General features: G+C 50.3%; 2 protein-coding genes across 2 annotated transcripts; one reads left to right on the top strand and one right to left on the bottom strand.

Annotated features, from left to right (window-relative positions):
• Positions 1-3,575: 3,575 nt before the first annotated feature.
• TP53RK (TP53 regulating kinase) lies at positions 3,576-4,849 on the bottom strand (the record flags this gene model as incomplete). The annotated part of the gene is made up of 2 exons (XM_080628127.1): positions 3,576-4,054; positions 4,537-4,849. 2 exons carry the CDS (start codon positions 4,847-4,849, stop codon positions 3,576-3,578), a joined length of 792 nt encoding a protein of 263 aa, XP_080484253.1.
• On the top strand, positions 4,848-16,350 carry SLC2A10 (solute carrier family 2 member 10; the record flags this gene model as incomplete). The annotated part of the gene is made up of 10 exons (XM_080628124.1): positions 4,848-4,891; positions 7,350-7,479; positions 7,887-7,994; positions 9,929-10,607; positions 11,753-11,888; positions 12,152-12,204; positions 12,395-13,768; positions 14,789-14,911; positions 15,462-15,597; positions 16,251-16,350. 10 exons carry the CDS (start codon positions 4,848-4,850, stop codon positions 16,348-16,350), a joined length of 2,883 nt encoding a protein of 960 aa, XP_080484250.1.
• Between the last annotated feature and the right edge of the window lie 510 nt (positions 16,351-16,860).

Here is a 16,860-nt window from a genome sequence, read left to right as displayed (position 1 = left end):
TGGAAATGAAGCTGTTCCTGGAGGGCCTAGAGTTGGTCCCCTGAGACAACTCTTCATGCTTAGAAGGTGGAATATTCAAGCAGTAGAAAGACCCAGAGTGATGAACTGTCCATCTGGCACACATTTACAAATATTTACTACTGAAAGAACAGTTTCCCTTATTATAAATATAAATATATATATATCATATAAATAAATATAAATAAAGCTTTTAGGTGCTAGTGATGGTGGCAGAGAGACACCCAGTGGTTGGGTGCAACATAAGCGAGCACCCTTCATGTCTCCATCACCTCTGGGTGCCCCCCGGGAGGCAGGCCAGAGGGTTTGATGAAGGCCAACACAGCTTTGGGGCTGGTGCGAACAGACCCTCTGTGTAAGCTGAGGCAGGACATCACCACTTCTCACAGTGTCACACGGAGCTGTGTACAGACCTGAACGCTGAAGAGCGTGGGACTGACCCCTGGGCTGCTTTGGCCCACTGTGGAATTGCAAAACAAGAAAGACAATCACTCTGAGTTAAAAGTTTGAGTTTTCTAGCCTAAAATATCATTTACTTCTTTCCAAAGATTATTGTTTCCATTTCAAAAGAGTAGGTTTTGTTTTATCTCATTGTTTTCCTTTTAAACTCAAAAGAGCTAAACCAGACTTGCAAGTTTCAAGGACTTTTCACAAAGTCAGACCGAACTCTGAAAGAATAATGTAATGGCAAATTATATCAATAATAATAATAATAATAATTCAGTGTTGCTTATGACCATCCAGATACACTAAAAAATAACAGAGCAGCAAGCCAAGCTATGCTCAGCCAAACCAAGACTGGAAACTCTTCTTGCCTTGTAAACCAGCCAGGGAATCATAGAATCCCAGACTGGTTTGGGTTAGAAGGGAACCTAAAGCTCATCCAGTTCCAACCCCCTGCCATGGGCAGGGACACCTTTCACTAGAGCAGGTTGCTCCAAGCCCCATCCAACCTGGCCTTGAACACTGCCAGGGATGGGGCAGCCACAGCTTCTCTGGGCAACCTGGGTCAGTGCCTCAGCACCCTCACAGGGAAGAACTTCTGCCTTATATCCAACCTAAATATCCCCTGTTTAAGTTTGAACACAAACCAGCAGTTTTCATCCAAGGAGCTGCTGCCACAGGCACAACCAGCAATAGAGCTGAGGCTGCAATACGTGGGGTGGATACTGTGCAGATCCACAGTGTCCTCTTTGCTGGACATGCACCTGCTGTGATTTTTCCACCCTCAAACAGCAACAGCTCAGCATTCACTACAGCAATCCACATAGCCACATCAGGCAGATCCAGAGGAAATATCAACAAGCTTTCAACACATATGTGCAAAAAACAACACTTATATAACGAGGAGGAGCTTTATCACGCAGCGAAAAGCAAAACATTTTGCTTTTCATTACCAGAAATGTCGTGCTTCGTTTTGAAGCTCCATCGCAGAGCAGGTTTAGGAGAGGGCAGTTCAGGAGCCCCTGCTAGAAGGCCGGTCCCATGCAGCAGCACCCCGAGGGCTGCCCTCACTGCAGGCTGCCAGCCCCAGCCACGCAGTGGGGCTTCAGCTCAGAGAGCCTCACCAGCCATAAAGACTCACAGTTGATCAGCTTTGTTTCTACTCTGCTGTCCCGCAGGGAGAGCTGCATTTTAATAAACATAATGATAGCTAGAAACAGACTTCTTCAAAGAGCTTTACAAACATAACTCAATCGTGGCATCACCAGGGGACAGGGAAAGCGGTGTTTGTACAGATGGGGGATGGCGGGCAAAGGAGGTCAGGCATGCTGCCTCCCCTCAGTGCATCCGGGATTCAGGGCTCGGATCAGGCCTCGTCAGAGGACTCATTAACTCACATCCACCTGCTCCAACCATGCCAGCAGCCCCCAGGCCACCCTGGGAGCACTGTTTTAAGTGACCATGTGCGGCTTTAGGCCATTGCATTCATGCTTCAAGCAGGTAGAAAAGCGTGCAGCAGCTCCTAAACACCCAGTACTCCTTCCTCTTTCCCCTAGCCTGGGCTGCGGCATGATCCCTACGGGGTGAGCATGGCTGGAACACCTAAGCATTAAAACAAAACACATCCCCCAGCAGAGAGCAGGGCTGCTCGGGCGCCTCAGCCAAAGGTGTGGCTGGGCGGTGGAACCCGGGGCCCCACGTCGGGGCCGGGCACTCGCTCAGGCGGCTTCTCTGGCAAGAGGTGAATGCACGCCAGGCACGGGCAGCCCGGCGCGCTAGGACACTTGCGCGGCCGCGAACCGGGCACCTACGCACTGCGAGGCAACAGCTCTGCAGCGGCGCCACCGCACAAAGCGAGCTCCGTGCCGCCGCAGCGCCTCGTGGTTCTCGGCGCCGCCCACCCCGCGGCGCAGCCCAAGCAGGGGCCCCGCTCCTCTTCCACCCGCAGCGCCCAGAAGCCAGCACAGGGCTCCCGCTTGCCCCGTCTCCTCCTGCTTCTCACGGCCGCTTTTTCCCCTCCGGGTGAAAGGAGCCGTCTGGAAGGGGCTCGTCCGTGGCTGCGGAGAGGAGAGGAACGCTGCGGTGCAGGTGGTTTCTGCAGGGCTTGCGCCCTCTTTTGCGCAAGTATTTTCTCTGAGGGACAGAGGCTGCAAATCCCCCATGGAGTTCACTGCTTCTTGCAGACCATGAGCTCAAGTAAATGATGGAGCTCACTCACGCAGCCAGCACACAACTCTCATCCCAGTCTGCCTGTAATGCAGAGGAGCGATTCCCTTCTAACTTGGGATTTGTAAGTTTTTCCTCTGGGGCATCTTACATTCACACTGTTACATACAGAAATCCAGAAAATGGAGTAATATAGAGAAAATGTTACCAAAACCCAGTGTCACTGCATACCTCTGAACTGCCTACCTAGGCAGGCTATGGCAATAACAGCAGTCCTCTTCCAGAGCTAAAAAACCAGACATTTACAGCAGACTTCTTGCTTAAAGTGAAAATTTCTTAGCTTAAAACTGTTCTTAATTAACAACTATTGTATCTGCTGAAGGAAATTGAGTTGACTGAAAGTTAAAAAAAGCCAAAAATTACAAATGCAAGAAAACGAACCTGTCTTGTGCTTCACGCTGTATTCCAGCATTGCCTGTGTCCTGGAATACCCTGCTCCTATTTTTCAGGATGTGTAGAGCCATTTATAATGGATTTAAACATTTTGTTGTAAAGTTTTCTGGGAAAAATGGCACATTTGTTTTTCTCAGCTACCTTCTGTAGGTGCTTTGGTGTCCCCAGGTCCTTCTCACCTCCCACAGATCCACGGTCCACAGGCTGAGAAAGGCTGCTTCTAACCACATGGAGAAAAGGAATGACTATAAACTCCTTTCTAGAACACTTAACATATAGGAAAGAAGCAGCCTGTAGTTGTTTCTCTCTTGTCTGTGCTCTCATCTCACAACTACTTTGGTTACTTTATGAGACTTAAACACACTCAAATGTATTTATTTAAAGACACAGTTATCAAAATAGTGATCTCTGAAATAAAACCAGCTGGAAATATAAATAACCATATCTGCAGAACCTAAGCAGTAACACTTCTCCATCCCTACACCCACTCTCTTCTATCCAACCATGGATCTCTTCCTTCCCCTTAGTCGTACTTCATCCAGCTTCTTGATCACAGGGCCAGATTTTTTTGATGTAGCTGCATAGCTCTTTAGTAAAGCTTGAAATAAGGTTTCAGTATCTGGATGTGTGCTAAGGAAGGCTTTTTCCAGCACGTACAAATCAACTCCTTTATCCTCTGGAAGTGCTGAAATAAAACTGAGTCCGAAGTCTATCAGCACCAAGTCCAGCTTCTCCACAGGTGGCCGCAGGAGTATATTGGAAGTTGTAAGATCCCCATGTATAAGATCTTCATCGTGCATTCTTGCTAACACCTCACCCATCTTCTCTGCTAAGGTAAGCAGGCTGCTGGCATCATTCTCACTCCGCTGTACAGAATTAATATGATCTTGAACAGTGATTGAGCCTACAATATCTTCAAGATATATGGAGTTGGTGACATAATCCACGAAGTAGACCACTGGAGCTGAAATCCCTATTTAAAAGAACAAATTAAATGCTAGCAGTTAATTTACAGGATTTTCCAACTTTAACAACAAAACACAACCCATACACGCCTTAAGCTGAAAAGCCTTGAAGTCCTGAAAAGACTTCACGTCACTCCCAGCCACTGATAACCCCCATCAGCCCCCAGCCTTAAAGCCAGCTGGCGGCTCGTGTTGGCAACAGGATCAGCCCCTCCTGGGGTGGGACTCCCTGGCACACCACACACAGGGGCTTTCTGACCGAGGACAAGCTGTGTTTTAGGAGGGCACTCTGGAAAAGCACAGCAGGATGCGAATGAACCCCCTGCATCCTTAAGGATGAAGCAGGAAGGCCCTCAAGTGTTATTTGCTCCGAGGGCCGAGCAGTGCCGTGAGGAAGAGGTACGGGCGCCCAGGGATCCCCGTTCCGTCACGGAAGCCTCGCCGCACGCCTCACACCGCCCCGGCCCGGCCCCGCCGCCCCCGGGCCCACCTGCCCGCCGGCACCGCAGCAGCGACCGCGCTTCCTGCGCCATGCGCCGCCGGCTCAGCCGCTCCTCCAGCGCCGGGTGCCGGTACCGCTTGGGGATGCGGAGCTTGGCCACCGCCGCCCGCCCGAGGAAGAGCCCCCGGTAAACGCGCGCCTCAGCGCCCTGGTGCACCAGCTGCAGCCCGGGCAGCGGCGGCGCCTCGGCCTCAGGCTCGCCCATTGCCGCGCCTGCGGCCTCGGTCCCGGTCTCATCCATCGCGGGGTCTGCGGCCTCCCCAGAGCGCACGCCGTCAGCCCCCACTGGCACGGCCGCCATGACAAAACCCCTTCGCGCAGAGCGCATGCACGCCGCGCTTCGGCAATCTTCGGCAGCCCTTGCCGGAAACAGACGAACTGCCCAAGCTCCACCCGCCACCGCGTGTACCGCTCTCGGCGTGCAGTGGTCTTTCGTTCCCAGCTCCTCGTTCTTCTTGTCCTCAGTGGTGCCTCTTCCAGAACCCCTCTTTGTGCTTTCCCTATAAGTCCTGCTGCCCTCTGCCGTGGTGGGGGCTAGGGAGTAGGCGCAGGATGGTGGATTTGTGCCTGAGCCCCCCCGCTGGGGTTTCTTGCTTTTCTGCCAGTGCAAGAGTGAGACCTGCCCCAGGGCCTGCAAGAGAGCTGCTGGGTGTGCATCTTCCCAAGGTGGCAACTGGGGTGCTGTGGTCTCCCTGAGGTGCTCACAGCACCACCTCAGAGCCACTTGCCAGGGTGTCACCCCCACGCATCACCACCAGGACATCACCATCATGGCATCACCATGGAAACCACCACTGGGGCAGCAGCAGCAGGTCATCCCCACCACCAGAACATCACCACCAGGGCTCCACCACTGGCTCCTGGTGCTTCATGTGCCAAAAACCTTTACTGGAGGCTGTGCAGATCCACTGGAACTGCCCAGTTCATGGCTGGGGAGAAGGTTTCCCATAGGCTACAAGAGATCACAAGCCTGCAGCAGGGCATGGTGTCACCTTGGGTTCCCACACTGGGCAGCACCAAAGCTTCTGCCCCAGGTAATGGCACAGGCCACTTGCAGTGAGTCGGGTGACTCCCCCTTCCTGAAGCATCCGAGCCCCACATCTCCATGTTAGTAAAAGATGGTCATTATCATCACACTGATACCACGATTTGGACTTTTTATGGCTCCCTGAAACCCCACTACTCTACTGGGCAATCTGCATGTACTGCAATTTCTGATCCTCAGAAGATACAAGAGACTTCAGCCCAGTTCATGTAAATATGTTTTCAACTGTTGCCTTTGGAGGTGCCGCAAGTCCATTTTGTCCCTGTTTTCTCATCCACAACATTTGTTTCCTTTTCAGAACATTTCTATTTTATTAAGACATTCCATACAGCTTACTTGTCATTGCATGGTGGGATCAAGCCTGGCAAATATTTATCTTGCTTCAGTTACAACTTTTAAACAACCTTCCCAAGTTTTCAATGATACAGGTAATCCATCCCGCAGTTCTGCCCACCTATGGCAGGGAAAACAACTGTAGCTTGGCCAGGGAAAGAGATTCCTGAGCATTGTGTCTGGAATTTACAAATGCCACAAACAATCAAATAAACAAAGTTTTCCTTGTGTTGTGAGCAGATTTTGCCTAAGCATCAGGGCAGAACACCCCCCAGACATACATATACAGCCTATGGGCAAGTGCACACAGATGCCCTCACTTCGTTGTTCTGGTAAATCAGATGGTTTTCTTTCATGCTGGCCAAAAACACTCCCAGAGCTTTCAAAATAGGAAAGAAAATATTTTTGCTTTATTTTTCCCATTATTTTATTTATTTAAATTTGATCTTCCCTGTGATTTTACTCATTCTCTTCTCTTTGAATGCAATAAACAGTTGACATAGCCCTTGGAAACCATCTAGAGCCACTTACAATATTTATGGTATCCCCCAGTATTTTTATTGGAATATTGATCACTCCAGAGAACTGCACTTTAGCCACAGACTCTGCTGAATTGTTTAGTTATGTAGCTTTGCTCTCCTGCTGACAAGCATTCAGAAACTCTCCTTTTACAAAGGTAAAAAACTGCAGCGCAGCAAACCAAGCTAATGGAAACCAAGGCAGATCCCATGGGTTCCTCCATTCTGTCCTGCCGATCCCTCAGCATCAGGCAGGCTGCAGCTACCCTCTCACCCCACAGCTTATTTAGGGATGGAGGCTGCCATCCTCAGAGCTGGACACACTGCAAAAGGGTTGAATTTGGGCTGCATCAGGGCTCAGGTGGCTCCTTGCACCCAGCTAAGGCACTTGTTGGCTCTGAGGTTGTCTTCTCAGCCTGCAGAGTGTGGGCACAGGGATAAACCCTCCTGCATGTGAATTCACAGCTCACAATTACGGATCTTGGCCAGCAAGAGGATGCTACAGATAAGGACCGAATGCCAAACAGTGGGCTACAGGGGTGCAGGGAAGCACCCTGGGTTGTGCAGGCTGCCACGCTGGAGGCACCCCTAAATTGTGCAGGACCCCTGGGGCAACCACCAGTACTGAGCAGCCGGAGACCCCCCTCCAGGACTGGGATAATATAGAAGGAAACACGCACAGCCTGGCATCCTAAAGAGACAGCTCACTGGTCTATAAATGAGCATTCAGTAAATGCAGGTGCCTGGCACTGCTGAACCAGTATATTCCTTTTTCCAGGATGGACTTCTTTCTCCTTTTGCATTTATATTTTAAATTGTGATTTTAAGTCTCTTTTAGCTGCTCAAGCCCAGAGGCAGAGAAAAACACTTTCAGTAATCACAGTCGGGTTGTGTTACCAACACAGGCTGCTGTTCCAAACACCAAGCTCTTCAGGAAGCCCGTTCCTGCGGCTCAGCCCTGGGGATGTGTTGTTCTCTGAGAAGCAGGAACGTGCCCTCACACCAGCCAGTTCAGCAGCCAAGAGCAAGATAAGGGTCAGATGGGGCAATGACACTGCTGAGATACCTGGCCTTGAGAGGAGGAGGAAAGCATCAAAGGAGGGAGCAAGGCTAGAAACAAGCTGTCAGACACAAAACATGAGCCAGTCCTGGTGGATCCAACCTCTTCTCATGTGGAGCTTAGGGACAAAACTACTGACTTCAACAGGCCCAGAACACCCAATAACTACAAATGGCACAGTAAGAAAGATGTGCTTTAGAAACCACAAAGGAAGATTTTTCTTGCTCACCCCCTCATTATCCCTGCTGTACATCAGAGCAGAGGATCATAACCTCCAGCCACACACAGTGTTGACGCAGCAGCTGCATTTCTGTACATACTGATGTCATCTCTTTGACCACCTTTTGTAAACATACCATAAAGCTCTGCCTGTACTCCCCAGGACGTTGCTTCCATGCTGTCTGGGCTGATAATATTTATTGCCCTGTCAGAGAACAGGAAGCCTGCAGAAAATGATGGAGTGGCATTGGAGAAGGAAGGAATTGTTCAGGTAAATTGCAGATCACATAGCCAAGAGTGGGTTTGCCCAGTGGCTCCTTTGGGCTGCAGGTCCCATGGGAAACCATGCATGGGTGACATCTCCTGCAGTTCGCAACACAGCTCACCCAAAATGCCTGGGCTTGAGCTCTGGGGAGTAGCTGTGGGGGCCAGAGATCACAGGCAAGACCACGCTGCACCCTCAGCATCCTCATGTTCCCAAAATGTGAAACATTAGCCCAGGCACAAAGCTGTAGAGTCGGCTGCCCATCATGAACTGGCCCCATATCAGGGTTTAGGGAAGAGAGAAAATTGCAGTCATTTCTCCAAGTGTCATCAGAGCTGGTTGTGATTTCAGAGCTATTTAAACTACTTTCATCTGAATTGCAAATCCTATTGAAAAGCTTTTTCCATTAACACCACTGTTTTCTGGGGGCTGGTGTTCATGTTTGAAGCCATTCTTTCCCCGAGTGTGTGATCCCTGTGCAGCTGTCTCTTGCATCAGATAAAAGGTTTTAGAAGAGGTAGTTTTGCATGCTTTATTTCCATTGAAATTAGAGCGTATGAATGGGAAGCATTTATTTAATCTATAAACCAAGTAGATGATTTGAAACACCTTCTATATTCACTATGAATTTGAGAAGGAGCAAAACCAAATCCTTTGATCAACTGCTGCCTGTGTTGCAGACCAGATATCCAACAGACTAAAGCTGAAAGGATACGTATGATCTGGTGTTGCCCATCTCAAGCATCCCAAAAATATGAGTCAGAGCGAAAAGAGTTGACACCACTGGTCTGCAGACTTCCACAACTCAACCTGTAGTGTAGCAAAAAGCTTTACCATCACAGGCTCTACAGAGCATTGGGCTGGAGCTTGTGTTGTTATAACTGTGTGATCACAGAATGGTTTGGGTTGGAAGGGATCTTAAAGCTCATCCAGTTCCAACCCTCCGCCACGGGCAGGGACACCTTCCACTAGAGCAGCTCGCTCCAAGCCCCTGTGTCCAACCTGACCTTGAGCACTGCCAGGGATGGGGCAGCCACAGCTCCTCTGGGCACCCTGGGCCAGCGCCTCAGCACCCTCACAGGGAAGAGCTTCTGCCTAAGAGCTCATCTCAGTCTCCCCTCTGTCAGCCTAAAGCCATTCCGTCTAGTCCTGTCCCTGCCCTTATAAAAAGTCCCTCTCCAGGTTTCTTGTCATTCCATTTAGGCACTGGATCCTGCTCTAAGGTCTCCTGGAGCTTTCTCTTCTCCAGGCTGAATAACCCCAGCTGTCTCAGCCTGTCTTCTCCTTGGTAGTCCCTGTTGCATAGCTCTGGGTGCAAGCCCACCCCAGGCCTGGGACAGCACATCTTCCCTGCACTGATCCCCACAATAATGAAGTTACAGCAATCTGAACATCATGCATATAACTGCAGTTTGAATGAAGAGGACCCAGGGAGAATGTTTGCATTGTGTTAAAGAGTTTTGAAAGCACTTCTAGGCCTCTCTAGTTCTGCAAAATCTGTGTTTTGCAACCTTGACTTTGGGATTTGTAAGTTTAGGCTCAGACTCAGAAAAAAGTCTTTGCATCCAAGTGCATGTCCCAGTGTCTTTTATGCAGCCGAAAAGTTTCTGTTCTTCTCAGCAGAAAGAGAATGTTAATTGCAAGGGAAGTTGAATGCTGGCTTCGCCTAATGGAGCACGGTTCAAAGGGAAGGAGATAAGCTGGAGAGACTGTAGAGAAAGTTGAGAGCGCAGACTCAGTCATACTGCTCTCTTCTTAACTTTGAAATGGTCGCTCATTTCCTATCAAGCTTTCTTTGGCTTTCCAGCCGAGCTACCTAAGAACTACCATTAAATGTCAATCTCTTGTTGGCTTTCTAGAGACTTTCTAATCTAGAAGGGTGAAGCTCTGCATTAGAGGGAGTCTGCGGTCAGCGAGGAGATCTCTCTTCCTGGCTCAAGTGCGGCAGCCTGGGGACAGAGCTGTCATTCCAGCACCCGGAGCCATACCCTGCCACATCCTCCTTTCTATCCCAATTCGCAATTATCCCTCCGGTCACACGACCCCGGGCCCCCTGCGCCGGCAAACCGGAGCCGCACGGAGCAGCCCCGGGTCCCGCCCGGTTCACTCACCGCGCTCCTGCTCTCCGGGGCTGCGCACACCCCGGCGGGCGCTGGGCAGGGCGACTACAAGCCCCAGGCTGCCCGGCCGGGAGGCTGCGCGGCAGCGACGTGGCGCTGCGCGGCCCCGCTCCGGCCGCCGGACCCCGACCGCTCCGCTCCGCCCCGCTCCGCGCTCGCCACGCCATGGGTGAGTGCCGCGGGGACGGGACGGGACCTGGAGGGAGGCAGCGGGACCCCCGTCCCCGGGACAGGGCAGCCGGGCTGGGAGAGGGCGTGTCCTGCCCCGGGGAAAAGTTCCATCCCCCAAAGTTTCCAACTTTTCCTGAGGGCTGGAACTGCATCCCCTTCTTCCCAGCGCTCTCTGTTTTGGTTTTGCGCTCCCGGCAGCACGTACCGAGAACGTGCAGTGATTTCCCGCGGCGCAGCCATCCCGGGAGCGGAGCGGGGAAGAGGGGCCAGCCAGCGGGAGCGCGCAGGGAGCTCTGCGCTGAGAGTTTTGCTCCGGGCAGCGGCCTTGGTGTGTGTGCAGAGAGGAGCTGAAGCTGTGCAAGAGGCAAGTCAGCAGCACGGGCGCTGCCCAGTCCTGGAGCATGGCCCTCCGGCCAGCTTGCCATCGGCAGAGCTCCATGGGAGACCCACTGAACTAACTGACCTCATATGGTGACCTGACGAGTCACCAAATTCCCCAACTACATCAGAACAGACTATCTACAAAACTGGCTTTTCATCCAAGTTGTATTACTGCTCATTAAGTTAACAAGAACTGCAGCAAAACGCAGTAGAATCAGTGTGGCTGTGTGCATCTGACTGAGTTTGTAGCTTGAAACTAATGGCATGCCCACGTTAGGCAAAGCCTTTTGTTCTCAGTGAGCAAATATTTTTCTAATTATCTGTAAAACATGTGTACAAGGTGATAAAAGCAGTGCAGGTCACACGGAGTGTGGTGGAGGGACTGGTGTGTAGCTGGGATGGTGTAAGTAACACAAACAGAACAGAGGGTTACAGAATCAATATAAATATAGATATAGCCATTGCTGAGAAATAACCTTTAGAACAAGCTCCAGTTAAAGGCTGAATAGAGACACCTCCTATGAAACACAGCTTGTGAGGGGAAAAAAGCCCTTAGGCAGAGTGAGCAAAGTTTTCCATGGTCTGGTAGTTGTGTCCGCATTTTTTTCCACATGCAGTATATTGAAACACTTGAGTATTTCTAATTAAAGCCAATGCGAGAATACAGATAATATTATATGCTGGGAACCAGCACAAGCTTAGAAGCTAATGCACTTTGCCTGTGCCTTCAAAATTGTAATAGGGGTGTCCCTGTCACAGCTGATCCCAGAGGTCCCTACATCAGCACTGCCTCTCACACCACTTGCAGTCACCCCTGCCATAAGATGACTGATGGGTCACACATGGTCACCCTTTCATCCTCTCCCCAGAATGAGAAGTATCTGCAGCAAGCACCTTGGTTTTCTCGGGTTATTTGGGGCAGAATGGTTTGGGTTTGGTTTGCTTTTGCTGTTGTTTCTTTTTCTTACTTTAGCTGAACTTAAATACTTACCAGACTTGCATGCTCAGCTAGGTCAAGGTCTAAGAACCGTTTCTTGTACTTGGGGCAGGCAACAGTGAGCTTTTCAGCTCATGATGAGGTTTGTGCTGTAGTCCTGTACCAGCCTGAGGAGGCTGTGCCTGACTCAGGCATCCCCGACGCTGTTGTGCTGCGAGAGATGAAGAAATCCGGGCCACTCCCACAAAGTGATGCTGAGAGTGCAAGATTAACCAGGAGAAATAAACTCCTGTGAGCAGTGTTTTTAACAACAAGGTAAGAGGTGAGAACGCAGAGCCTGCAGCGGGAGCTGCTGGTGCCACATGCACTGAAATGTGATAACGCAGAGCAATTTGGAATAAAGCAGAAACTGCCTTTTCTGCCCAGAATAGGTTTTGTAATTAGAAGCAGGGGAGACCACAGAAGAACTCCCTGTACAACTCCAGGCACTACAAACTACTGTTCTCCACTTAAATACAAGACCTAATGTTGTCAACAAAGTCCTGTTTTCATAGTTCTGCATTCCAGATAAGTGCCCCTGCAGCTAGTGGAAGTGTGCGCAGGCCTGGTGAGTTATGTGACCATCTGCAAGTGCCTCTCTACACATGACTTAGTGACCTGCGGGGAAATTCACCGTCATGGCTTTGTAGGTGGAAAACTTTGGGTGTCCTGGGAGAGCGTTTTCCAGCCTGTGCCTGCTGGTAGCTTGCCTGCTAGCACCAGAAAACTCAATGTAGCATTGCTTGCTTGTTTTCTAGGTCGTGGACTGCTGGTCCTCCTCTTGTCTGCAATGGTCTCTCTCCTGGGTGGGCTGATATTTGGATACGAGCTGGGCATTATCTCAGGTGCACTCCTGCAGTTGCAGATAGACTTTCACCTCAGCTGCTTCAAGCAAGAAGTTCTTGTGAGTGCCCTTCTTATCGGAGCTCTCCTCGCCTCTCTGGTTGGGGGGATCCTCATTGACCGCTATGGAAGGAGGAGAGCAATCCTGGTCAGCAACTTGGTCCTGTTGGTTGGCAGCCTTATTCTTACACTGTCAAGATCATTTCTTGGTCTGGTCATTGGGCGCATGACTGTGGGCTTTGCCATCTCTGTCTCATCCATGGCCTGCTGCATCTACGTCTCAGAAATGGTGGCTGCTCATCAGCGAGGACTCCTCGTGTCTCTCTATGAAGCAGGCATCACCATAGGCATCCTACTGTCCTATGCACTGAATTACATCTTTGCGGATGTGGATGAGGGGTGGAGGTACATGTTTGGATTGGCCATTGCCCCGACAGCCACGCAGTTCCTCAGCATCCTCTTTCTCCCGGTGAACCCTGTTAAATTAAGCTCATGGGACTCAGACTGCCAGAAGGGCCTCATTCAATTGCAGGACATTGAGGACAAAGCAGCAGGAAAGCGTGAGCCGTACAGGAAGGATTACTCATTTCTTGACCTTTTCAGAACCAGAGACAACATGAGAAGACGGACTTTGGTGGGCCTGGGACTGGTGCTCTTCCAGCAGTTCACTGGGCAACCCAATGTGCTGGGCTATGCCTCCAAAATCTTCCACTCGGTGGGGTTCCAGAGCAACTCCTCAGCAATCCTGGCTTCTGTTGGGCTGGGGGCAATAAAGGTGGTGGCCACACTCGTTGCAATGGCCTTTGCAGACAAGGCTGGCAGGAGGGTGCTGCTCATGGCTGGCTGTGTGGTGATGGCCATCTCCGTCACCACCATTAGCCTCACCAGCCGCGTTGCTCCACTGGCCATGGCCAGGGACTGCAAAGCAGCCGCAGACCCCAATGGATCCCACAGCCTCACCCAGCACCCCCTGACACCTCTATCCTCCCAGTCTGCTGTATCACCCATCCCACCAGCATTAGATGCTGTCAGAAGTCAGGCAGACCCTGGTTTCACTGCCACAAGGAGCCTTACAAAAGTTTTTACGAGTACTCAAAGCAGAGAGGTTGTTCCTGATTCTTCCCTCACTCAGAAAAGGGGCTTTGTAGGTCAGTCCAAAAGAGAGACAGTGGCAAGCACAGGCCCTCCGTTTGGTGGTGCTCCCTGGGCAGAACACATGATCTTAAATTGGATTACGCTGCTGAGCATGATGGCTTTTGTGAGCGCCTTCTCAATTGGATTTGGACCAAGTAAGTATGGTGTTTATATCTACACTTGCACTAACTCAGAGAATAAAACTAGGGCTGATCCTTACAGTCTGCTTGAAACATTCATTATGTGTCTGCTTTACCAAGCAGCTCAGTGTCTGGGAATTGGAAATACATCCCCTTCTGCCCACAGAATCATTTCCTAACGTTGCATCTCTGTCAGCCATGGGGCTGGTACAGCACTAGAATAATTCTCATTCATTCTTCCTGGCACCCTGGTGAGGAGAGAAACAGAGGGCTGAGGACAGAGGGACTGAGGGGCTTCCGCTGTATGATAAAGTCAGTGCAGAACTGGAAGTGGGACCTCTTTGGAAGTTTCTCTGTATCAGTTGGTCTTTTTCTGAAATCATTCATCAGATGAGAACAGAGATTAGCTTTCTCTTCTGCGTAAGCTCTACTGTTTTCTGCTTTTATTTTATATTTTATTTCATTTTTATTTTTATTTATTTTATATATTTATATTACTGTTTTTATTGCTTTAAGTGCTCTTTGATGGGAGAAACAGCATCTAACAAGAAAAACCGTAAGTGAGCAAGTTTCAAGTGAGCAAGGTTTGACAGTGACCCTGTAAATTATTTCAATCAAAATAACTCTAGGATGGGAGAGACTAAGTTCTGCATTGCTTTAGGTCTGACTTTAGCGCAAACACATCATCATCTCCCTAACCCTACCCCTTTCTCGTTTCATTTTTCACTGCAAAGAGCATGTCCTGACAGCAGGTATGCCGTATCTTTTCCATCTCCCCTGAAATGATCAACTCCTCTGCTTCCTTCTTTGCTCCTTGGACCCATTCATTGGTATTTCATTCTGTGGAGTTCTAAACATGGGAGTTTGAAGTGTTCTGCAGTGACCTGACACTGGGGCTGATGAATGTTTGACACCACCAGCAGCAGGTGCTGGGTGAAGCCCAGTTTAAAACCCCTGCTGAAATCTCCCTTGCCCATTTCCCATATAAATTGCCTAACCCTGCACTTGTCTTCCTGATCTCTCTAATCCATACAGTGACCTGGCTGGTCCTCAGTGAGATCTACCCTGCTGAGATAAGAGGAAGAGCCTTTGCCTTCTGTAACAGCTTTAACTGGGCTGCTAATCTACTGATCAGCCTCTCCTTCCTGGACCTTATTGGTAAGTTGCCATTTTGCATCCCTCCATCGCCCATAGCGGGTTAGGGAAGGTGGCTACCACAAGCCATTTGGAGATTAAGTGGCATTTTGCACCCTGGGGACCTGAATAGATGTGACCATGATGCCTCTGAGTGCAGAGAAATTAGACACCAGCAGCACTGGTCTGAGCCCCTCTGTCACTGCTTCCGTAAGAATCATCCATCGCCCACTGGGCTGCACTGCAGTACTGCAGTATCAGGAAACGGGATTTCTCAGCTTCCATACCAGCAGCTTTACAACATTTCTTTCTAGCAGATCTCTCAGTTGAGGCACATTGCTGGGCCCTGGAGCTTGGCTGCCTTCCCTTTTCCTCTTGTGTGCTGCTGGCAAAGCCTGGCATGAACCATCCTTCTCCCTCTCTGATTCCCAGTTCAGACTTTGCACATAAGGAGCTTCCCTGCCCTGCTGAGTGCTTCTCAAAATAAGATGCCCCTCACAGTAAGCAGCCAGCTTCCTTCATGTCTCGTGATGTACCTGCGGTGGACCCTTCATGCACTTGAATCTCTCTGCAGATGCCATTGGTTTCTCTTGGATGTTTCTTCTCTACGGACTGATGGGAGTGATGGCTGTTATATTCATTTACCTTTTTGTTCCGGAAACGAAAGGACAGTCCTTAGAGGAGATAGACCAGCAGTTCTCCAGGAGACGGTACGTGTGCTGTTGTACCAGTGCGAGCGGCTGGCTTTGGGAGCTTCCCACCAGCAGTCCGTGAGGTCTGCGGTACTGGGCAGTTCAGGGCTGTTGCAGAGTCTGGTCAGTCCTGCCAAGAAGCTCTCAGGTTTGTGGCAGGGTGACGGGATGGGTGTAAGAGCTGCAGTGCAGTTCACCAGCAGGTCGCTGTCCTGAGCCTTGCAGCCGTGCTGCTGGAGGGCACTGGCAACACTCAAGAGGAAAAAGGCTAAAACCAGGGCTTGTGGTTGAGGGAATGAGAGCAGGACCGGAGCACGGGACAGGCAGCTCAGGACAGCAAGAAGGCAGCAGGGAACAGTAGTCTTGTCATTTCACCATAGAGTAATCCTGGACTTATCCTGCTCCTCTGGGGCAGAGATATCTCCTGGTGTAACACAGGCTCTCACCCAGTAATTTCCATGCCGAGCCTGTAATAGGGTAGGGCAGATCAGGAGGTGAAGGAGGTGGCAGGGCAGGAATGCTGGAGCAGAAGGAGATTGTGCAGCCACATGGCCACAATGCCAAGGGGAGGAAGCACACCCACGTAGGGAGTGGGCAGGAGGGGTGATGCTGCAGACCCCTGCCTGGCTCCTGGCTCCCCACAAGCTGCTGCTGACCTTTGCCATTCCCAGCAGGGTGTGGGAAGGAAACGTGTTGAAGCAGAAGCGTGGAAGAGGAGCGAGCTGCACACAGGCGCAGTACCAGAGAGTGGAGCACGGCAGCAGCACATGAAATGTGCCCACAGCATCGCCCTGAGGAGCAGGCTACACCATAGGGACAGTTCTTTTCCATGGCCTTTAACTGGTGACCCCTGCTCAGAGACAGTTCTCCCCGTGGTGCCTTGGATATCAGGACATGCCAATAGCTGTCTTTTGGGCCCTTGAAGAATCATTGGTCCCAGGCAGGGAACATGTCTTTCATTTGATATATTTTTCATGGATTTGGGTTTTTTTTATCACCTATCATTTAAGGGATTAATGGTTTTGTACACAGGGATTAAAGCACAACTTTTGCTGGCAATGCTTTCATCTGTGCAGTTCATTTGTGAGCAAGGTGTATTATTTTCCAGTTCTTTGAAATACTTGATCCTTTACAGAGAGCACAGCACTGCAGGAGGAATGCGTCAAACAGCAGCATACATTAATATTGTTACCCTCTGTAACTTCTGTGTAGGAGCCTGGAGTCTGAGCTGGGAGCTAATGCAGATAAATGCTCTGTTTTAGCAGAGACAGAATGAGTGCT

This window comes from Psittacula echo (assembly GCF_963264785.1).
Source record: "Psittacula echo genome assembly, chromosome: 12".
NCBI classification, from domain to species: Eukaryota; Metazoa; Chordata; class Aves; order Psittaciformes; family Psittacidae; genus Psittacula; species Psittacula echo.
Note: the sequence above shows the minus strand (reverse complement) of the source record. Positions and strands in the feature narration are given on the sequence as shown.